Below are 23,246 nucleotides of genomic sequence, written 5' to 3' on the forward strand. Positions count from 1 at the left end.
ACTAATTTTTTGGTATCGCTTTGGTTCCATATCTAAAATTTGATCCATTTTGGTATTTTAACTTTATCTTTGTTACATATTTTGGTCATTTCCGTTAGTTTAGTAAAAAATACATTAGGGTTTGTACAAGTCTCATCTTGAGATTGACTAAAATTTGTATTCAACAATTTCTGAAAAATAGGAAGAACAATATCAACAACAACAATGTCCTTGCTTTGTGGTTCACCATCAGGGATTGTCCCTTCATCTTCTTCATTCTCTCATCACAAGAATTCAACTACGAAATCTTCCTTTATTACTTCTCAATTCCCAATTCTATTTCAAACAACATACATTCTCAATCTCCACAAACCAAATCAAACAAAATCTTCCAACCTATTTAGAAGGAAAAATCAATTAAATGGCAGAACCAAATTATAATTTAAAGCAGGAAGGGGATTGTAATGTTATATCCATTATTACACGTACCTATTTTCCAAAAAATTTCATCTTCAGATTCACTAACAATTGGAAAATCAACCAAAATCTTCATACCTATTTCCCAAATCCAAATCCTGCTTCTTTGAATCATCCTTCGATGAATCTCCAACTGAAATCCTCTTGTGTTTGCAACCTCAATCTCTTCTCTCAAAACTCAAATCGTTGAATCGCTCATTCTGCAGAATGTACTTGATGTTTAAGGTGGTGCTGTTGTTTAATTTACTGATGATTTTGGTGGTCTTATGTTAAGGTTCATGTGAGAGATCCAATTTTTAAAGGATGTTGTTGTCGTTCTTACTTTTAGAGCAATTGTTGTGAGATTAATTGGGTTTTTTGCATAATTTTAATAACATTGTATTGAGTTTTGCATAAAGGAAATCTAAATGAAAAATATCCACACAAATTGTTTCACAATAATAAGATATTACAATGATGAGATTGTGCTTATTTCATCTTGCCATTGATGTTCGCGTTCTAAAATATGCTGCTTATAGACATGTATGTATGGAGCAGAGTATTAGACGCAGTGTTGAAAAGAGATATAGAAATAAGAAAAGGAAAAGATGAATCGTTAATAACCTTATTGGTAAATATTACCATTAATTTAATTAGGATATTAAAATTAGAGCATTATTTTTCCCACCATATTTCTTTACTCGCGCGCCCTATTTTTTTTCAAAATTACCCTTGAAGTATTCCGGATTATATAATCCGGAATGGTGTTTTTCCAGAATTTTTTTATTTTAAGTTTTCTATTGATGTGGAATTGGTTGCTAACCCTTCAATCATCTTCATGGATGAACCAACATGAGACCTTGATGCTAGAGCCACTGCTATTGTGATGCGAACCGTGAGAAACAACACATGGAGAACTGGTGTGTGCACAATTCACCAACCAAGCATTGATATTTTTTAAGCTTTTGATGAGGCAGGTTAATTTGGAATTTGAAATCTTTACAATTCATGACTCATGATTCTAATGCTTTGAAGTGAGTATTGAAACTTTACTTTTCTCATTCATCACAAGAGTTCTGGATATGTCAGCTTCATACTTTGAGCATTGTTATGTAGAGAAATAAATACTCCAACACTAGGTTCCAAGGATTTATTCTTCCCAACAAAATATTCTCAACCACATTTTATGCAATTCAAAGCTTGTTTATGGAAAAAAAAAAAATAATGGTCATACTAGAGAAATCCTCCATATAATCACATTTCAGATTTTAAAATCCAAATTGTTTTAACGCATTCCAGATTATGTAATCCGGAAGCATCATTTTTCATCCTATTTGTTGACTTTCAACGGGGTGATTTACATATTTCGGATTATATAATCCGAAATGTGTAAAAACATCTGGATTATGTAATCCAAAGCCATCCATTGAAAATTGAAATCAACAAATTCCTTCATATGGATAACCAAGAAAATAGGAATGAGACTTCCACTTTGATTAATACCAATAATCAATCTTCTTGTGGAGCAAAAGCTAGGTTGGAAGCTAGTGCATGCACCTCAAGTTATGGTCCAGCTAACAAACAACAAAAACCTAAGAGTGTTGAATCTACTCAAGCACCAACTAGTAATCCATCAGATTCTTTAGTACCACCAGTAAGTTCCTATGGTACAGCAACACTAAAAAGTAGTAACAGTTTGAAAGATCTTACAAAGCCTTTGTTAGAGAATGACAAACAGGGGTATTTGATTTGAGGAAGAAGATGAGGGAGAAATTGGAAGATAAAGACGTCATATTGAAGAAAACAGCAGACCCTTGTCATATCGATTTTGTCCGGATTCTAAAATCTGAAAAGCACTAACATGGGTATTTTTGAAACTTTTGCAGGGCGCGTGAGAAGACAGTAGGGTGGGAAAAGTAACACTTTTAAAATTATAATGTGACTCATGATGTGAATAGATGTGGGCTTTTTTTGTCAAAAAAAAAATGTGGGCTTTTAGATTAAATAAAATTAACGGTAATGATTATGTGTTAAATTAACTTTGACATTTTTGTGTCATTTAATCATATCCCTTTATCATTATCTACATCTTTATCATCAATTTTTTCTTATTTTTTAATGTAGATAATATTGTAAATGTGTTTTGGGCCGACCTCGCATTTTAAAGCTACAAAAGAAAATACTATCTATGTATTCAAGTTTTGATCAACACTATCTATTTCAAAAGGGTTAATAGTGTTTTTCACCCTGTAATATATGTCATTTCCGGTTTTCGTCCTATAAAATTTTTGGTTTGATTTGCATCCTCGTAAAAAAAATATTCCGGAAAACACCCCTAATAGGCCATTTTTAGAATTTTTTTCAAGAAATTTTGGTTTTTGAATGGCCTATTAAAGGTGTTTTTCGATTATTATTTTTTTACGAGGATGCAAATCAAACCGAAAATTTGATAGGGGTAAAAATCGAAAATGACATATATTACATGGGTAAAAAGCACTATTAACCCATTTAAAAAAAAAACAAAAACACCATTACGATTTTGATCATAATAGAAATGAATATTTCCTTAACAAATTTTTTGAAAAGAAGTATCTGGATGAAAAAACTGGATATGCAAAACGTATTTCTTCTACAAAAATAGATTGGAAGACCGACAATGTAAGACTATCTATGTATTTATTTTTTTGTTATTCTATTTGTATTGTCTCTCTATTTGTATTTTGTTTAATTTCTGAAATGCCCTTAAAACATGTAGAACCTTTGCAACGGAGATGGGCGACTCTGGTTGTCACAAATTTGTGTTCAAATATTTTTAAGTGTTCGTTATTTTTGTACATTGATTGTTTAATTATGAATAACATCTTTTTACTGGTTTTCTTTTTTGGATCATTTATTATTTTTTACCACGTCAAACTTTCTAAAATAACACGGGACTCACTAACGTTGTTAGTATATATTGAAAATTGTTTTTTACCACATCAAACTTTCTAACATATTTCTATAGGGAGTTATGAATTTTTCGCTATTGAACGGGAGTTACAAGCTATTTTAAGAACATCGATTACAACCGTTCACAGGCACCTAGAGCACAAAACAAAGATACAATTTCCATTTTATTATTTTGGTTATTTTCATTGATACATAATTTAAATTATATTCACTGTAAAAACAATATTCTAATTGATCAACAATCACTCTGACAACATTCTAATTCACAATCATAATAAACAGTTTCAAAAACTCTAACATATAATAACCAATTTAAAAAACTCTAACGTATAAAATTGATGTTGTGTTATTATGAATAGAATAATTTTTTTTGAGTTTGTTATTTTACGTTTATTGTTTAGAGACCAAATGAAATAGAGAGTGGCAGCTTAGATATATTAAATTGGTTATATATCTTGAATATCTATTATATCTTTCTATCCATAAAAAGTATTTCTCGTATGAGAGATGTCAAAATGTACACCTCCTTTTTTTTCTCTACAATCGTGCACTATATTTATCTAATTTATTATAATAAATACATATTTACTTGATATTGCTCAATATATATAAAAGAAAGATGTATTCAATTGTAACTTTTCAAATTTATTCTTTTGCATGATACATATATGTGACAATTAAATATCAATTTAAAATATACAATAAAATACATTAGTATTTCAATATAAGAGACATAACAACTTACAATAAATTTTCAAAATTTCTTTCGAATACAAGGCTTAAAACACCACATTCGTAAAACATTTATATCAACATGTAACAAAGGTTAAACATTTAAACAACTTTGAACATCAATTGTTCACATATACTTTTAGATGTGATTAACTATCGTCTTAAAAACCATAAATTACACAATAATACTTTTAAATAATAATTTTAAAAAATATAATTAAGTTCAATATCTAATATACTATAACAAACGTTTTCCCATTTATATCACAAATCAGAGGATGAATAATCGACTGATAATCTGAAATAAATACGTTTTTACAAACTCACACAAAAACACCAAATGAGTGAGTAATCCAATCATGTAAAGAATAACAACGCATAAAACAAACACATACAAGTTGTCATATCCCCACATATTCATAATGCCCACATTTACACATGTTTTTCGTGAATTTGATCTTCTTCATAAATTTTAACCGCAATTTCTATCAACAATAAATCTTAAGTGTTGGATTAATCTTATGTGAAGATCAAAATTCAATTGTTAAAATAATACATTTCAATAAAATAGAATAAACAATTATGTTATTGTAAAATCTTATGATCAGATGGTTGTTTATAAGTTTGTTCCATATTCGTTTCATATGACATTCACTTTTCCTCGCGAACTTAATTCATATAAGCTTTGAGTTTCGTTTGGTGATGTTAATCTAATTTATTGTTGTGTTGTTGACATAAATATATGATTTTTCAACAAATTTATCATATTGTTGACTTAAGATTATATTGTTAGCTAAAATTATGTTTTTGCCAAAGTATTTTATAAACTATACCAAAAAAATGTCATCAACAAAAGTTGAACAGTAGAATCTGCAAAAGAAATATTAGACAATTTTTTTGTCGTTGGATTACAAACCTTGAAATAGTTGTAAAATTTCCTTCTTACGATGGAAATTAGAAATCAAAGTCATAGTTAACTACTTCATATTCAAATATATAGACACAATCAAGTCTCAGATCAGAATCGATTAACTTCCAATCACAATTACTAACATCAACCGAAAACTGAAACTCATATGGATTAAACTCAAAAGAGAATGAAAACGTAATGCGAAACAAATACGGAACATGCATGTCAACATATCTATATTTCACATACTTTGTGTCTCTTGAATTGAATATTTTGTTAGAACAAAATGCGTTTAACGTTAACCTTTAAGAGTTTTGATGATAACAAAGTATTAAAAATTGTCAATTGGATATGCTAATATTTGTTCAAGTGCAAATGATTGTAGATAAAGCGCTCCTGAAGACAAAGTGCTCTTAAAGTGATGATGTCATCAGAAGCAAGTTCATCAGAAGCAAGTTTATCGGAAGCTGAAAATCACCAGAAGCTGTAGTTCATCAGGAGATGCAACTTAAAGCGTCAAAAGTTGTTTAACAGACTCAAACGTCTAAAGATTGCAGAATATTGGAAAAGTATAGCAACGACTATTTTGGAAGGATTTGAAGGCATTGAATGCTAATTCTTCAAAGAGCGTTGACATAGTACGTTTGTACGAAATGTACAACTACTATCTCCACTACTCAGTTTTTGTCTCTGCTATAAAACAAGAAAAACAGCTCTGTCTGCAACAATGTTCCTTCTCAATAGGAATGCATTTGAAATTGATCACTCTTAGGACAATAACTATATCAGGCAAATGATCATTGGTGATTGATCAAAAGCTTCAAACGACTCTATTTTGAATGTGCTGCCAATTCAAAGTCTCTTTCACACCCCTATATAAAAGGAGTGAATACTCCGAGTTTCAGTAGAACAATACCAAGAATTAACTGAGCCAAAACTCTGCTGAAATTGTTCTGCATTCAAAGTTCACCAAGAATTTTTTATCTAGAGTTTTAGAGTATGTATCTGATTTGTATTGTGAACACCACTGATTGTATATCGAGTGTTCGACCTCAAACATTTTTCTTGTAATTCTCTTTGAATTGAGAAGTCTCTTTCAGTTGTGCTTAAACAATAGAAGTCTCTTGATTGTGTTTATGAGCATAGAAAGTCTTTGGCAGTTGTGTTTGAGCATTTGAAGTCTCTTACTAAGTTTAGTATCGAGCAATTGTAATCAGATATTACATAGTGAACTCTCCTTGGAAGTGCAAGGAGGACATGACTGATTTCCGGTTTGTGGAAGGGACATGTATAAAAAAAAGCCATCCCAATTCAACCCCCCTTCTTGTGTTTTTTCTCACCTTCATATTTGAGTCTAACAAACCTCTCAAAAGGTTCCTTCTTATCAGGAAGGTTATACTATATCCTTATTAAATTCCAATTTTTTCCCATCCCATTAGGTCATAACCGCTTTCCTAACTTCATTTTGGTACAAATTCTTTGTCATGTTGGTTATTTTAAACCAGGAAGGATCTTCACCAAAACATCCGGCAACAAATAGGTGATAGGCTTTTTACTCCATTCTGATAGCCAAAAGCTTCAGATAATTTACTACTCCTGAAGATGCTATGAAGCTTCTGCTGATTAACGGATTGGAAGTAGAAATGAAAATGTTTGTTTAATACTTTGTATTCTAAGAAACCTTTTTAAAAATTTATAACATTTAAAACATGAAATAGAAATAAAAAAATAGACGAAAGTGAGTTGTTATGTTTCATTCTTGGGAATAAAAAAATTTCTTTTTCATAACAAGAAAATATAAGGTTGACAATTATTTGTAAATTTTATTCTTAGAAATATATAATGTCTGAGAATAAGTTTTATAAACTTGTACGAAACATGAAAATGTAAAATTTCAAACTTCGCATTCATATGAATATGTGTGGTAATATGGTAACAAACACACCCAAGTTCTTAAAACATCACATTCTACGCATTTACAAATATTTGTATAAACATGTAGTCAATAATAAACATTTAAACATATGAATATGTATGGTAATATGGTAACAAACACACCCAAGTTATTACAACATCACATTCTACACATTTACAAAACATTTGTATCAACATGTAGTCAATATTAAACATTTAAACAATTTTAAACATCAGTCATTCACAAATACTTTAATATATGATTGACTTTCATCCTAAAAACAACAAATTACATAATAATGGTTTTAATCAATAATTTTACAAAATATTATTAAATTCAAAATCTTATTAAATATAAAAGACATTTTTTCTTTGGTACCACCAATTATAGTATGAATAACGAACTAACAGTATTAAATAAATGTATTTTTATATCTGCTCACATATACAAATAACAAAGGAGTGAATAATCCAGTCATTTAAAGAATAACATTGAATGGAACAAACACATACAAGAAGTCACATAATCACATTTAACACAAGCTAACACATAATAAAATATTATTTTGCCCACATATTCATAATATTAACATTTAAACATGTTATCGCAAATTGTATCTTGTTAATCAAATTTTACCTCAATCTTTATCAACATTAAATCCCAAGTGTTGGATTAATCTAGCAAAGTGAATATCAAAATCCAATTATTAAAAATAAATTACCGCAATAAAATACTGTAAAATTACGTGTGCTTTCCATATCTATTTATGATTATTCTTTTTCTCTTTTTCCTTATCATCTCTTTATCTTTGTTTGTCTTTTATGAAAAAAAATAAAAGGGTAAAAAATGTTTTTGGTCTCTATAAAATTTTCAAATTTCAAGTTTTCCTATAAAAAATTTCATAAAAAATGTTGCTTAAAAAAAGATAGATAGAGAAGGTAGATTATCCATTACGATTAGGGTTTTTAGGGTTTTGTACTTTTTAAATCAAGTTTTTTTTTTTCTTCAGAAATATGGATAGAGAAGGAGAGATAGACGAGGGAGGGGGAATGAGGTTATATTGAAGGGTTAGGTTTGGAAGATTCATGATTCAATTGATAATGTTCATTATTCTTGATCTATATTATGTGGTGAATATTTTTAGGGTCTACGAAACAAGTTAAAGAGTTGAAAAAAATTAAAATTAAAATGACAAATTTTATATTGAAAGATAATACATTGGTGGATCTGAGCACGTCGGTGCAAGTGAATGTCCATGGCCCAAACATAAAGTGACACCAATTTGTTATTAGTACTATACATATAGTATGTATAAATATTTAGAGGTGAACTAAATTTTTTAAATAATGTATGCTTGAGTGGATGACTCAGTCATTTACATGTGATGAGTCGTGTGAGTCTACTTCTGTAAAACATGCATTTTAGACTAAAAGTGTGTTGTGTTGTCTCTCATGTATGTGAAATGTTTACTTTAATCGTACTATTTACCATGTATGTGTGTTATGCAAGCTGTATTTTTGTAATTATGTAGTTTTTGGATTGTAACCTTCTACTTACAATGTAGAAAATCTAGGCGTGGATGAGATGACTTGTTTGACAATCAAAAGCAGTACAACTCAATGCAATTGGTGGATCCTTGTATCATGACATTTCAGTTTGACATTCCAAATCAACTAAATGTTTAGTAACAGAGTATCTATTTTTTTCGACTTCTGGATTTGTGAAGTTGTAAATAATAATATTTATCAGGAATAAATACACCTAACATTGTATTGAGTTTAGCATAAAAAAAATCTAAATGAAAAACATCCACACAAATTGTTTCACAATAAGGCGATACTACAATGATGAGATTGTGCTTATTTCATATTCGATTGTTAAAATTCTAAAAAGTCAAAAGAAAACATGGATGCTAAGCTTCGATGGACTTATTGCACCCTTCATATGTTGTAAATGATTGAACAGTTATATGTAATTGATGTTCATGTTCTAAAATCTACTGCTTAGGGGCATGTATGTATGTAACAGAACAAAAGTATTAGTATTAGACTCGGCGTTGAAAAGATATATAAAAATAAGAAAAGGAAAAGATGAACCGTTAATTACCTTATTGGTAAAGATTACCATTAATTAGGATATTAAAATTATAATGTGACTCGTGAAGTGAATAGATGTGAGCCTTTAGATTAAAAGAAATTAACGGTAATGATTGTGTGTTAAATTAACTTTGACACGTCATTTGATCCTATCCCAAATAAAAAAACAAATATATGTTTTTCCAACTTTCATGAATCTCAATTTAGCTGTCAATCACAAACTCGAGTTTCTCGTGTCGACATTGGATAATAGGGGTGTTCATATCCAATCCAATCCAATGCAATCCGCAAAAACCAAATCGAAAAATAAAAAACCAAACCAAACCAAACCAATAACTAAAACTCGAAATAAAACACGCAATTTTAAATGGATTGGATTGGTTTTCGGTTCCTTTAGTATAAACCGAACCAATCCAATCCAAACCGAAATATTTATATTTGCATATATATTATTATATTAAATTTTGTAATTATTTTCTAGACTTAGTGTTGACTTTTTCCCATTCTCTTAAGAAATACTATTAATTTACGATTATGAAACTACTTTCTTTAACCTACTATTTTATTTTCTTTATGTTGCTTTTATTTTCTACTTATTAATTTTTTTCTTAACCTTACATTTTCATAAAATGTCATAAAATATATATATTTTTTTATAAGAAAATGGAAAAATATACAATAATGAAAATCGAAAACCAATCTAATCCAAACCGAAACAATTTAGATCGAATTGAATTGGATTTGATTTTAAAACCAAACCAATTGGATGAACAAATAACAAAACCGAAATAATTGGATCAAATGGTTTTTCCTCCTAAAACCGAACCAATTCAATCCGTGAACACCCCTAGACTGGGTAAGACATGGGTTGTATGTAAAGTCTCCAGTTTACAACGCTGTTCTGAAAAAGACTGCCTATCAACTTCATCTACAAATGTCTTAACCCCAAATCAAACTTGAATTGGCTCCAACATGCCTTACACTATTTTAGATATTTAGTTATATTTATTTTATTGTTTAGATATTTAATTATGTTCAAAACATTTTTAAAGAACGTCGTACATGAACATCAGCAGGTGATGATCATGACTTTGGATAGTCAAGTGTTAATCAAGTTTGACAATTATGTAATCACATGTCTGTCTTTGAAGAGTTTGTAAAAGTAGCATCGTTTGACAAATGAAGGAATGATTCCGAGGAGCCTTATCCTGAAAAATTGTTTGAGTTTTGACTGAATCTGGAGATGTAAACGCAAAATAGCCGCTATATTTCTAAAAGCCACGTATAAGTTGTGCAGTATGCATTTTCTCTATAGCTATATCTTTGAATGAACGAGGGTGCGCAGTCTGTATTCTTTCTATATCCTTCAAACTTTCACAAAAACTCAGTACGCTCAACCTATTTTAAAGGAGCCAGATACCTGTATTATATGGTGTAAATCTTACATTGGTTTAATTTCTTCGCAAGGATTGGTCAGATCCATGCACCGTGTGACTGGACATACTTTTCTGATTTTGGACATATCAGCACCGTAAAAATTCACTTGAAGATACAATATCAATATTATCAACTAAAGTGCTTATTGACGTCTGTGCATTCAACTACCTTCATGCAGTTCTTATGTATACAATACCTTGACACTAAAAATAGTGTAAGTTGACGAATGTTTTATTGCACACAACACCCACACAAGGAACAACCTAGTGAAGAGTCTCCTGATGTTGATGGCTCACATAACCATTATGAATTTGTGAAGCAGTAAAAAATTGAATGTGCTATCCCCCTCTGGAATAAGAATAAAAGCTAAAGCTTGTTACAACATCAGTTGTGTGAGTAATAATATATCATGCATACTTCCAAATTCATTTCGGTTGATTGATCTTCGTGCACAATCACTGTATTTGTGGGTGCTTACGTTCCTTCATATTTGAAAATAACCTGAAAAATGAATCAGAATCCCTCAGGTTCGGAGCATTTAATATACGATTATAGTTACATTGATAATGATGACTAAACCTTAGAAGTAGAGGTCAAAACAGGTTACGTATGGCAGAGCTTATCAAGGCCTGAGCCTGAATTGTTTATAGGTTAATTTTTTTTTTTTAAAGATCTTCCATTTGAAAGCCTACTTTAAATTTTATTTTTGTAATAAGATCTTTAAATACGTGACAGACTACTGCTGAAATAGCTTATCACCTATTCATCTTACTATTTAGGTCAATATACTTAAATTAAATATTTAAATTTTTCTATAAGTTTATGATTTTAACACATAATATTATAATTTAAATACATTAACAAGATTAACAATAAAAATACATTAAGTAGAGGAGGATAACAAACTTACCTATATTTGAAGTTTCGTCTGATCAAAATATTTTCCTTGCTCTGAGGTAGTTATACATAATAAAAAAAACAACAATGCCACCAATAATAATCCCAGATGTGGTAAACCAAAATGCAAACTGCATTAAATCCACAAATATGGTTAATTTAACAAGACTGATTGCCAATAACTTCCAAAAAGAACCTAGTAAGTCGTAGATGGAATATGATTGTAGACAGTAACTCACCACACGTTCCTCAAGATAGGACTTCAGGTTCATGCCAAATATGCCTGAAATCATGAAAGAATATTTTGATATAGATCAGGTAATGTATAATGTTCTCTCAATCTCTCAGGTGATAAACCAGACAGTCTTGTGCATTTGATGTAATCACATATGCCACAGAGCCAAAAGTTCATATTTTTTCCACAAGTTCCTTTCGAGATCAAATTGGCAACTCCAGATTCTAAATCTTTAAAGTCCTTCATGGAAAGTATATTAAACAACAAAATTCTGCCATCATGATGGTAGTAGCAAATTTGCATAACAAATGAACATGTACCTAGGTGGTTAAATGGTGCAATGCATGTTATTATCAGGCAAAGCTTCAGAACTAAATGATCATAAAATTATTAGATTTTAAGAAGTTCTGTAGGGGTTGTTTTGATGCCATCCAAACCACTAACAAATTTATAATTAACCAAGTTTGAGTCCACTTTAATTACTGGTATGTGAAATTGATTTTGTTAACTGCTTAATCCAGACTAGAATGCGAATAATTTAAATTAAGTTTGGTTAAAATTATGGGTGGGTTTATATAACCTATTTCACATACTTGGTCAAAGAACCACCCAAAATATGTACCTGCTACAAGGGCACCAACTGCCACACAGAATGTTCCAACCTGGAGAAGCAGTTCCACCCTGCTAACTTCAAGCCTCCGTGAGCTGTTGAATGAAACCAAAGTTATTAGAACAAATAAGGTTGGTTAGTGATGACAGAGAGCTTCGGACATCGACAAATTTCTCTCTTGCATTGAGGTTAAAGCAAAGCTAATGAACTATGGTGTCTGAGTATATGCACGGAGGAAGTTAGATACTTAGATGATCCATTTTAATTGCAAGAGTTAAAAACATTTCATGCATTCTTAATTATGATTGAAGTCTTTGAATGTAATAATATTATACTGTTATACTATGCTTTTGACTTTAATGACAATATGGGACCACGAAGGGTTAAATCCTTAATTTAACTTCACAATGGAACCAAGGATGACAGTTCAAAAGCAATTCCATGATTAGCAAAACGTGGCTTTGGGAGATGACATAACTTCCTAACATCAAATCATGTGATTCTTTCAATGCAGTAATCCACAATCACTTGATACAATTCTAAACCCCCCTGGCTGAAGAGAGAGAAAATAAATTCAAACCTCAAACTGACAGCTATTGAATCTTCCATTTCCCTTGCAGAATCAAGAAGCCTTTCAGCTTGACCATGACAAGATTCACATCTGCAAGTGCATTTATACATAGAGTTCAACTTTAAGATGAAATATCATTAGAAATGTTAAACTTAATACAAAAGAAAAAGTAATTAACATTTATAAGAATCATCAACTAATTGTTGAGTTCAGAAGCTTTATGAGACTTGTTTCTTAATGCAGATTCCTTTCAGGTATTGCAACATGGATAAGAGAGCTTTCTGGATATTAATGGTAAGTAAAGGCTTAAGATTCTTGGTTTCACTTTCAACATGTTTCCACCATGTTACTGCTTTGACTACTACCTTCCTCAACATGACATAAGAAAGGCCGTGAAGGCATACAACACTGTTGTGCAGTGTGTTACAAATATCATATATACATCCTCAACACATGAGAACACAAAAAATAATTATTTTGATACGTAATGCACAAATTTGGAACGAGAATAACCTTTGGAGATAATTTTCCAGAAGCATCTCAATCTCCTCCTCCTCCTCTACATATCATGAGAAAAAACAAATGAGCGACTATGTATAATTTAAAGTCATCTGCAGAATGAGAAGATTAGTATTGATGTCTCCAGTATTTCACAGCTTACCCTCAGCAACCTGCTTGTCTAAAGGCACTGAGCATTCCACATTATGGTTTCCTTTATTTATTGTACAATTTCTTCCCATAATACATATCCGCCGTATTTCATCTGGGTCCTCCAGAAGGTCAAGCAGCATCTGCCTGAGAGCTCCTGCCCTTGAGCCTAACTCAACCTAGCAATTTGGCAGGAAGTGAATAAAATCAATTGTTTGCTCTCAGAACCGCTGAAGATTAGTGAGAAAAAGTCAGAAGAAAATACCAAAGTTTGTTTGCTAATACGAAGTTGCTCCAGTATATCCCCAGTTATCCGATTTGGTAAGGCCTCAAGAAGAGCTTGAACCTAGGGCCAGGGGGTAGGGGGAGAGAAAATGGTTATTCAAATCAGGGACAGAGGATTCAGAGACAGAAAAAGGGTGAAACATATAATCTGTTATGAAGCAAGAAGGCAAAAAATCAGTCTACTCTGTAAAATATTTCAATAAGGAGGTTTCTGCCACTAGACATATGCTATAGAAAGAGACAGTTGAGTTCAGCTTTTTCATGAAAGATTACTTTTACTTTGGGGGAAAAAAATCACTTCTAATTTTCTTAAGATCTTGGTTTTACCTTGTAAAAAAATAAAGTTGAATAAAACAGATTGTTTATTTTAAGCACATAAAGATTTAAGTGTCCTTTTATAACTTGAACCACATGAAAAATAGCTTCAATGCCAAAGCTCTAAAAAAGAACACTTTTTCCATAATCTTAAAATCATTTTTTCCAAAAAATGAAAACAACCATGCTAATAAATATATGTAATAAATCATCGTGAAATGGCATTTATAATACTGTTAAGATCTTATAGAATGTCGGCATGGAGAAGTAGCAGGAAAATATCACACAAAAGTAAGTGATAAAGTCCATAAATTTTTACCAGTTTTTGCTCATGTACAGGTGTAGAAACAACTACTTATCAAAGCCATAGGAACAAATAGGCAAATTAACACATGTGCAAGAACACGCATACCACAAAGAATGAACATAAACATACTCAGTTACTCACTGTGTTTCCATACTCACACGAGGTTCTAAGTCCATCAGTTTCCGCTCCAAACGTTGTATTCTTGAAAGCAATGCTGCTTCGACAACCTGAAAGTTCAACCATGATAATTAGGGGGAAGAGTGGAAGACAGTTCATAATAGCATTCCATGATGACATTGACAAGCAAGATGGATGATGACCCTAACATACAAAATGAGAACACAATTATACCCATGGTAACCAACTGGTCATATGAATGTTAGTATGAACTGTAATATTCAAATACCTTCAGTTTTCTTTTAACGAGGGTATTTACCACTGGGAACAAGACTTAAACCCCAATTACTTGAAAATTTACTCCCCAAAAATCATAACCATTTTGGGTTCCTATATACTTTCTCTTCTGGTACCCGACTTACTTTTAAGGCCACACTTTTCTTGGCCTTCTGCATTGGAATTGTTACCATCTTTAGATCCTTCTGCGTCGTCTTTTATGTTAGAATAATTAATCAAGTACTTAGTGGAGATATTGAAAAGTTCTGACTATTTAGTTTCAACTCCACTAGCCATTGTATTGATTGTATTGATTAATCTTCCTTATTAATTAGGGGTTAACTAGGAGACTCTTACCTATATAAATGTACACTCTCACCACATAATATGATATAATAAACATATTTTCAGTTCTAATATGGTATCTAGAGCTTCTTGATCCAGAGCCATGTCTACGTCTTCTCCCTCTGATGCGCAACGCGTAACTGCTGCAGCATCCAAAACCTTCAAACAAGTAGTTTCTGTTAAGCTTGATGATACGAACTACCTTCAATGGAAGCAACAAGTCGAAGGTGTTCTTCGCGGAACGAAGATGGTGAAATTTGTGATTTCACCTGATATTCCACCGGTTTTTCTCACAGATGCAGCGCGCGAAGCTGGAACGGAGAATCCTGCTTACACTGAATGGGAAGAACAAGATTCATTGCTCTGCACCTGGATTCTTTCAACGATTTCGCCTTCGCTACTTTCGCGATTCGTTCTCCTTCGCCACTCATGGCAGGTTTGGGATGAGATCCATAGTTACTGCTTCACGCAGATGAAGACGCGTTCGCGTCAACTTCGATCTGAACTTAGATCCATTACGAAAGGTTCACGCACTGTCGCTGAATTCATTGCTCGAATTCGCGCAATTTCAGAATCTCTTGCTTCAATTGGAGATCCAGTCTCTCACAGGGACCTAATTGAAGTTGTTCTTGAAGCACTTCCTGAAGAGTTTGACCCTATTGTTGCTAGTGTGAATGCAAAATCTGAGGTTGTTTCTTTAGATGAACTTGAATCTCAGCTTCTCACACAAGAATCTAGAAAGGAGAAGTTCAAGAAAGCTGCTATCAGTGAACCTGTTTCAGTTAATCTCACTGAAACTGCAAATTCAGAATCCCAATCTCATGGTCCTAATTCTCAAAACCACAATTATACTGATGGTACCGGAAACAATCAGTTTCCTAACTCTAACCCTAATTTTGGAGGAAGAAATGGCCAGTTCAGAGGACGTGGTGGCCGTTTTGGTGGTAGATTCAGAGGACGTGGTGGCCGTTTTGGTGGAAGATCCAATGTTCAATGCCAAATATGTTCAAAAACTGGTCATGATGCAAGCTATTGTCACTACCGTTTCTTTGCCCCACAAAATGATTACTACAGTCCCTATGGCTCACCAGGAGGCTATGGTGCACCTCCAAATGTATGGATGCAGAACATGTCACGTCCTCAACATTCTGGACAGTTTCTTAGGCCTCCCACACAGGCTGCGAATCAGAGAGGTCAAGCTCCCCAGGCCTTCTTAACTGGCTCAGATCCATACAATTCATTCAACAATGCCTGGTACCCTGACTCAGGTGCTACTCATCATGTCACCCCTGATGCATCCAACCTCATGGATTCCACGTCTCTTTCAGGTTCTGATCAGGTCCATATTGGAAATGGACAAGGTTTGGCTATTACCTCTGTTGGTTCCTTACAATTTACTTCTCCTTTACATCCTCAAACTACTCTAAAACTAAATAATCTCCTTCTTGTTCCCTCTATAACCAAAAATCTTGTTAGTGTGAGTCAATTTGCTAAAGATAACAATGTTTACTTTGAGTTTCATCCTAATCATTGTTTTGTCAAATCTCAGGATTCTTCTAAGGTGCTTTTAAGAGGTATTCTAGGACATGATGGTCTCTATCAATTTGAGCACACCAAATCATTCAAGACCACTGCTCCTGTCTCTCAAAATTCTAGTGTCAACACTGTTTGCAATAAAGTTCCAGCACAAACTGATAATTCTGCCTCTTTTCATTTAGGTCCCTCAACTGGTTTCAATTTCAATAATTTTCAATGCAATAATGTTGAACATTTACCTAGTAGTTCAACATCTAGTTCTACTCAGTCTTTTCCTTCCATGTATGGTATCTGGCATAGCAGACTTGGACATCCTCATCATGAGGTGCTCCAAAGTATTATCAAACTTTGTAATATAAAATTACCAAATAAAAGCTTGTCAGATTTCTGTACTGCTTGTTGTCATGGTAAGGTTCATAGACTGCCATCTTTTGCATCTCAAATGACATATACTAAACCTCTTGAATTAATTTTCTGTGATCTTTGGGGACCTGCACCAGTTGAATCCTCTTGTGGATATACCTATTTTCTTACTTGTGTGGATGCTTATTCTAGATACACATGGATATATCCTCTGAAACTCAAATCTCACACACTTTCTACATTTCAGAATTTTAAAACCATGATTGAATTGCAGTTAAATCACAAAATTACTTCTGTCCAAACTGATGGAGGTGGTGAGTTTTTACCTTTCACAAAATATCTCAATAGCCTTGGCATCACTCACAGATTCACTTGTCCACACACTCACCATCAAAATGGCTCAGTTGAAAGGAAACATAGACATATTGTTGAAACTGGTCTCACTCTTTTATCTCATGCACAAATGCCATTAAAGTTTTGGGACCATGCCTTTTTAACTGCAACTTACCTTATCAACAGGTTACCTACACCAGTTTTAGCAAATAAATCACCCTTTTTCTTACTTCACCTTCAATTTCCAGACTATAAATTCCTTAAAAGCTTTGGTTGTGCATGTTTTCCCTTTTTGAGACCCTATAACTCTCATAAGTTTGATTTTCATTCAAAGGAGTGTGTTTTCTTGGGATATTCCAACAGTCACAAAGGATATAAATGTTTAGATGCTTCAGGTAGAATTTTTATATCCAAAGATGTTGTGTTTAATGAGGTAAAATTTCCTTATCTTGACTTGTTTCCATCTCAGAAAGTGTGTTCTGTTTTACCAGATGGTCCCACTTTATCCACTTTTCTTCCCACTCCTGTCTCAACAACCTTTACTGTAAACTCACATACTCCCCAAAATTCTCATTCTGAGTCTGGTCCTCACATTGTTAACTCACCTACTCCCCAAACTTCTCATTCCGAGTCTGTTCCTACTACTCCCATATCAAACACCCCTCAGACTCCATCTATTAGTTCTCATCACTCCGAGTCCTCACACAGAAATAATGTGGTCCTAAATCCCACACCCATCACCATTCTATCTCCCTCTGCATCTCAAAATTCCTCACCTGAGTCATCTGCTAGTGTTACTAGCTCTCAGTCTACTAATTCTGAGTCTCCTCCTCCTGTTCCTCACAGAATTCATCCTCAAAACTCTCACACAATGAGAACCAGAGGTAAACATGGAATTGTGCAGCCCAGAATTAACCCTACACTCCTTTTGACTCATGTTGAGCCCACTACTTACAAAACTGCTCTTCAGGATCCTAAGTGGCATTTAGCAATGCAAGAAGAATATAATGCTTTACTTCATAATCAGACATGGTCTCTAGTATCTCTTCCTGCAAACAGACTGGCCATTGGATGTAAATGGGTATTTAGGGTAAAAGAAAATCCAGATGGCACTGTAAACAAGTACAAGGCACGTTTAGTGGCTAAGGGTTTTCATCAACAAGCAGGTTTTGACTACAATGAGACTTTTTCCCCTGTAGTCAAACCTGTTACAATGAGGACAGTTCTGACACTTGCAGTTACTTATAACTGGACTCTTCAGCAGTTGGATGTGAACAATGCATTCCTAAATGGAGTGCTAACTGAGGAAGTCTACATGGTGCAGCCTCCTGGCTTTGAATCTTCTGACAAGAACCTTGTATGCAAACTACACAAGGCTCTCTATGGGTTAAAACAGGCTCCCAGAGCATGGTTTGAGAGATTGAAATCATCTTTACTTAGCTTTGGGTTCAAGTCAAGCAGATGTGATCCTTCTTTGTTTACTTTGCACACTCAAGCTCACTGCATTTTTATATTGGTTTATGTTGATGATATTATCATCACTGGAAACTCAAAACTGGCTATTCAGAATCTAGTTCATCAGCTCAATTCTGAGTTCTCCCTTAAAGATTTGGGTATACTAGATTATTTTCTCGGCATAGAGGTGCATCACTCACCATCTGGCTCTTTACTTCTTTCTCAAACCAAATATATCAAGGACCTTCTTCAGAAAGCTAACATGATTAATGCTAATAGCATGCCTTCACCAATGGCATCTAGTACAAAATTGTCTAAATTTGGTTCAAGTACAGTCTCAGATCCTACATTTTTCAGGTCAATTGTTGGTGCATTGCAATATGCAACCATAACAAGACCTGAAATATCCTACTCTGTGAACAAAGTTTGCCAGTTTTTATCAAATCCCCTTGAAGATCACTGGAAGGCAGTCAAGAGGATACTTAGATATCTGCAGGGTACTTTACACCATGGGTTAATGCTTACACCTGCTAGCTCTACTGAACCTATTGCAATCACCGGATTTTGTGATGCTAACTGGGCTTCAGATCCTGATGACAGAAGAAGCACATCAGGAGCCTGCATATTTCTGGGCCCCAATCTAGTTTCCTGGTGGGCAAGGAAACAGACCCTTGTAGCTAGATCTAGTGCAGAGGCTGAATATAGAAGCCTTGCACAAGCTTCGGCTGAGATTATTTGGATCCAATCTCTTCTCAATGAATTGCAAATTAAGAGTAAAATTCCTCATGTCTATTGTGATAATCTCAGTGCAGTTTCTCTTGCTCACAACCCAGTCCTGCACTCAAGAACCAAGCACATGGAATTGGATATTTTCTTTGTGAGAGAAAAGGTTATAAGGAAGGAACTGAATGTCTCGCATGTGCCTGCTCAAGACCAGTGGGCAGATGTCTTAACTAAGCCTCTGTCCACTGCCACTGCCAGATTCCTTTATCTTAGAGACAAACTGAGGGTTTGTGACACCCTTCGTTTGAAGGGGGACTGTTAGAATAATTAATCAAGTACTTAGTGGAGATATTGAAAAGTTCTGACTATTTAGTTTCAACTCCACTAGCCATTGTATTGATTGTATTGATTAATCTTCCTTATTAATTAGGGGTTAACTAGGAGACTCTTACCTATATAAATGTACACTCTCACCACATAATATGATATAATAAACATATTTTCAGTTCTAATATTTTACACTTAAGCACTATTTTGTTTGATATAATAATAGTGTCATTATTTTTGACTTTGTAGACATTCACTATAACCACCAACTTTACCTTTCCAAACCTTGGGCCATAAATACATACTTTAGTATATTTTACTATTTCTCTGTTTCTCTCATCCCTCAGAATAAAATTATGAACGAGTGAATTTTTATATTAGTGCTGCTATTAAGTTGATTCAGACCTGAGTGTGACTATCATATTTCAGTTCTTGAAAATAAACCATATTCAAATAAGTTTTTCTTTTCTTTCTTGTCTTATAGGACTGATAATCACTGTATTCTCATAATGGTACTGCTACTCAGTTGTTTCAGGCCTGGGTCTAACTATCATATCTCAACTCATGAAATAAATCAAATTCAATTCAGTTTTTCTTTTCTTTTGTCTCATAAGAACGAATGAATCTTATTTTGATACTGCTATTGTTGATTCAGGTCTGAGACTAACTATCATAATTCAACCCTTGAAAATAAACAATTTTCAAATTTTTCTTTTGTCAGACCAGACTGAAAATCACCATATTTTCATAATGATATAGCAGAAAATGAGTTAGGAAACAAAGCATTAAAGCACAAGACTATGCTTGGAAGTTGGAAGTGAATATAATTCTATTCGGTTTTCCCCTTGATTCAATAATTAGCATATTAAATGGAGAAGCAAATCCAACAGACCTCGATTTCAAATGGCATTGATGGCCCTCCATTGTTGCTCTTGGGGTTCAACCGAGGCAGCAATGACTCTAGAAAAGCTTGCCCTCCTTTACTGGTGAAAAATCAATAGAGGCAGAAGTTTTGTTTTAGTTCAATGTCCCTTTATCATAGAAATAACGACAGTAATGCATCCCGTAATATATGAATTATTTCAGATTAAAACAATACCGATTATAGTCAAATATAAGTACACAGTCTTGCATTGCTATTGCTCGTAGTGAACCCAGGTTTAGAAGTATAGCATACTCACGGACCTAATACAAAGCAAGGAAATTGAATTGTTAGGAACAGAACTTGATATTTGATGCTATGTATTATATTCCCCTTTGCCACATATGGGGTGAACTTTCCGAAACAAAACGGGTGTGTGTGTGTGGAGTAGATTATTTTTATGTGTGTGTATTTCAATAACAACTTTTCAATCAACCTTCATGATAGTTGATAGACTGATTAGATTCTCATAAAAATTAATTACAATAATACTACAAAGAGCAGTCCATGGACATCTTCATGAAAATTAAATCTCCGTGTTTACAACCACAATAAGGTATTAAGAAATGATTGAGGGGGAAAGAAATTATACCAGCAAAGAAGGCATTGAATTTGTCAAAAACAATGATGGATCCACACTTCTAACGTCCCGTGGACGAAGACCTGAATAATTGAACGCTCATCAAACATAAAACGAAAACAACAATAATAACTAATGATAGAAATATGTTAGCAGTGTTCAATAGCAGATGGTGTCATTGTTTCATAAAAAATAAAATAAAAAAAAAGAGGGTATCACTACAAATATAAAAATAAAATACAAGACTGCATGAGGTAGGTGCTAAAGGCCAATCAAAATACAATTGCTATGCAAATTACATTACAAAAATTGTGTTTATAAAAAACCTATTTTGAATTTGAATTTGTTTGAATTGACTCGTTTGATTGTATCTACTAGTATAAACAAGAACAACAACCAAGCCTTATCCCACTAAGTAGGGTCGGCTGCATGGATCAAATTACGGCACAATGTTCTATCATAAACCATATTTGGATCCAACCCATTAATTAACCTCTAAATCTTTCCTAATAGTTTCTGTTATAGTTTTTCTAGGCCTTCCTCTCCCTCTTTTGATATGACTTTCCTCCATCTGATGTACTAGTATAAACATTGTGATTATTTGGGAGAGCTTATGAAAACAGCATATTACATGTCTAAGTTGTTTTTAGTTTACTTTCATAAGCTCTCCAGGATAGCTTATAAGCTCTTCATAACTTATGAAAACAACTTATAGCTTACATGAAAACAATTTGACTTTATTTTCTATTTGATTATAGAAATAGCTTATACATAAACACTTATACGACAAGTGTTTATGCAACAAGGGCTCAATTAAGTTGTTTATCCACAACATGATTGCATGAATAAAAATACTAGCTCAATTAATAACATTTAACTCACCACTAGACTTCAATAACTGTCTTCTATTGATTTTTCTAGTCGATACTGTCCCATCTGATTTCACTTCCACAACCTTCACGATTCACAAATATAGAAACAGAAAAAAAAACAGTGTAAAAAAAACGAAATTAGTAAAACTGAAGAATCTGCAACAAAATTCAAAAACCTGCTTAATTAGTTTTATCTTCCGAATTCTATGGTTTCAGTTCATTGAAGTAAGAAAAAAAAATCTAAACACCACAGCATAATTTCATAATTAAGCATAATAATTAAGATAATAGAACGAACTTCATAAACAGGTTCACGAATTCCGAGAGAAAGAGAATCTCCAGAAGAGGTTGTTGCAATCCTCGGAGACTCTATTGAAGAAGTTTTGCTCGGAGCTTGACCGTTTGATTCATCGGAATCAGACGCGACAGCTTCCGTTTCAGCGTCGTTCCACTGCTTCTCCTCCGTGGATCTACTGCATTTCACTGGCTTGAGTGCCGGCGGTGATGTAACGGAGATCGGTCTCCGGCGAAGAAGAGTGAGAGAATCATGGAATTGTGGTTCGGTGAGGTCGGAGAAGAAAAGGTAATTGGTGCGTGTGAGGAAAGGTTGGAAGCGAAAGTGAGGAGAAGTTAGAGTTAAAGCCATGTTAGTTAAATTCAGGAGTGGCGACGGTGGCAGTTACGGTGGTTTTGCATGCCGGGAACGGAATAAGGTAGGTAGTTGGAGCTGTGTAACGATTAAAACAGAAATGCATGAATAATTTATCCGGATTTGGATTTTTTATTATTATTATTATTATATACACTTTTTATTTTCACAAAAAAATTGTTAGATTTATCATTTTATTTTTTTCACGGTATTCTTGTAAGTTCTGATGAAGTTGATGGGATTGTAAAAAGAGGATAAGGATATTATTGGATAATAAGCAGAAAAAGGCAAAAAAGTGAAAGGTTTATTTATGTTTATTTTTCTATTTGGTTATATTATTTGTGGCTCATATTTGGCTGCCAGTTCAAATTATAAGTGGGAGAATGCGACTCCTCCTCCTATCAAC

General features: G+C 33.2%; 1 protein-coding gene across 1 annotated transcript; it reads right to left on the reverse strand.

Moving 5' to 3' along the window:
* Positions 1-10,528: 10,528 nt before the first annotated feature.
* LOC25487483 (magnesium transporter MRS2-11, chloroplastic) lies at positions 10,529-23,038 on the reverse strand. The gene is made up of 14 exons (XM_013609427.3): positions 22,490-23,038; positions 22,202-22,274; positions 21,332-21,402; positions 20,917-21,002; positions 20,710-20,800; positions 14,501-14,569; positions 13,701-13,781; positions 13,449-13,614; positions 13,301-13,346; positions 12,797-12,877; positions 12,229-12,311; positions 11,611-11,654; positions 11,385-11,502; positions 10,529-10,975 (listed from the first exon to the last, which is right to left on the reverse strand). Exons 1-13 carry the CDS (start codon positions 22,835-22,837, stop codon positions 11,407-11,409), a joined length of 1,335 nt encoding a protein of 444 aa, XP_013464881.1. The 5' UTR covers positions 22,838-23,038; the 3' UTR covers positions 10,529-10,975; positions 11,385-11,406.
* Between the last annotated feature and the right edge of the window lie 208 nt (positions 23,039-23,246).

This window comes from Medicago truncatula, chromosome 2, assembly GCF_003473485.1.
Source record: "Medicago truncatula cultivar Jemalong A17 chromosome 2, MtrunA17r5.0-ANR, whole genome shotgun sequence".
Taxonomy (NCBI): domain Eukaryota; kingdom Viridiplantae; phylum Streptophyta; class Magnoliopsida; order Fabales; family Fabaceae; genus Medicago; species Medicago truncatula.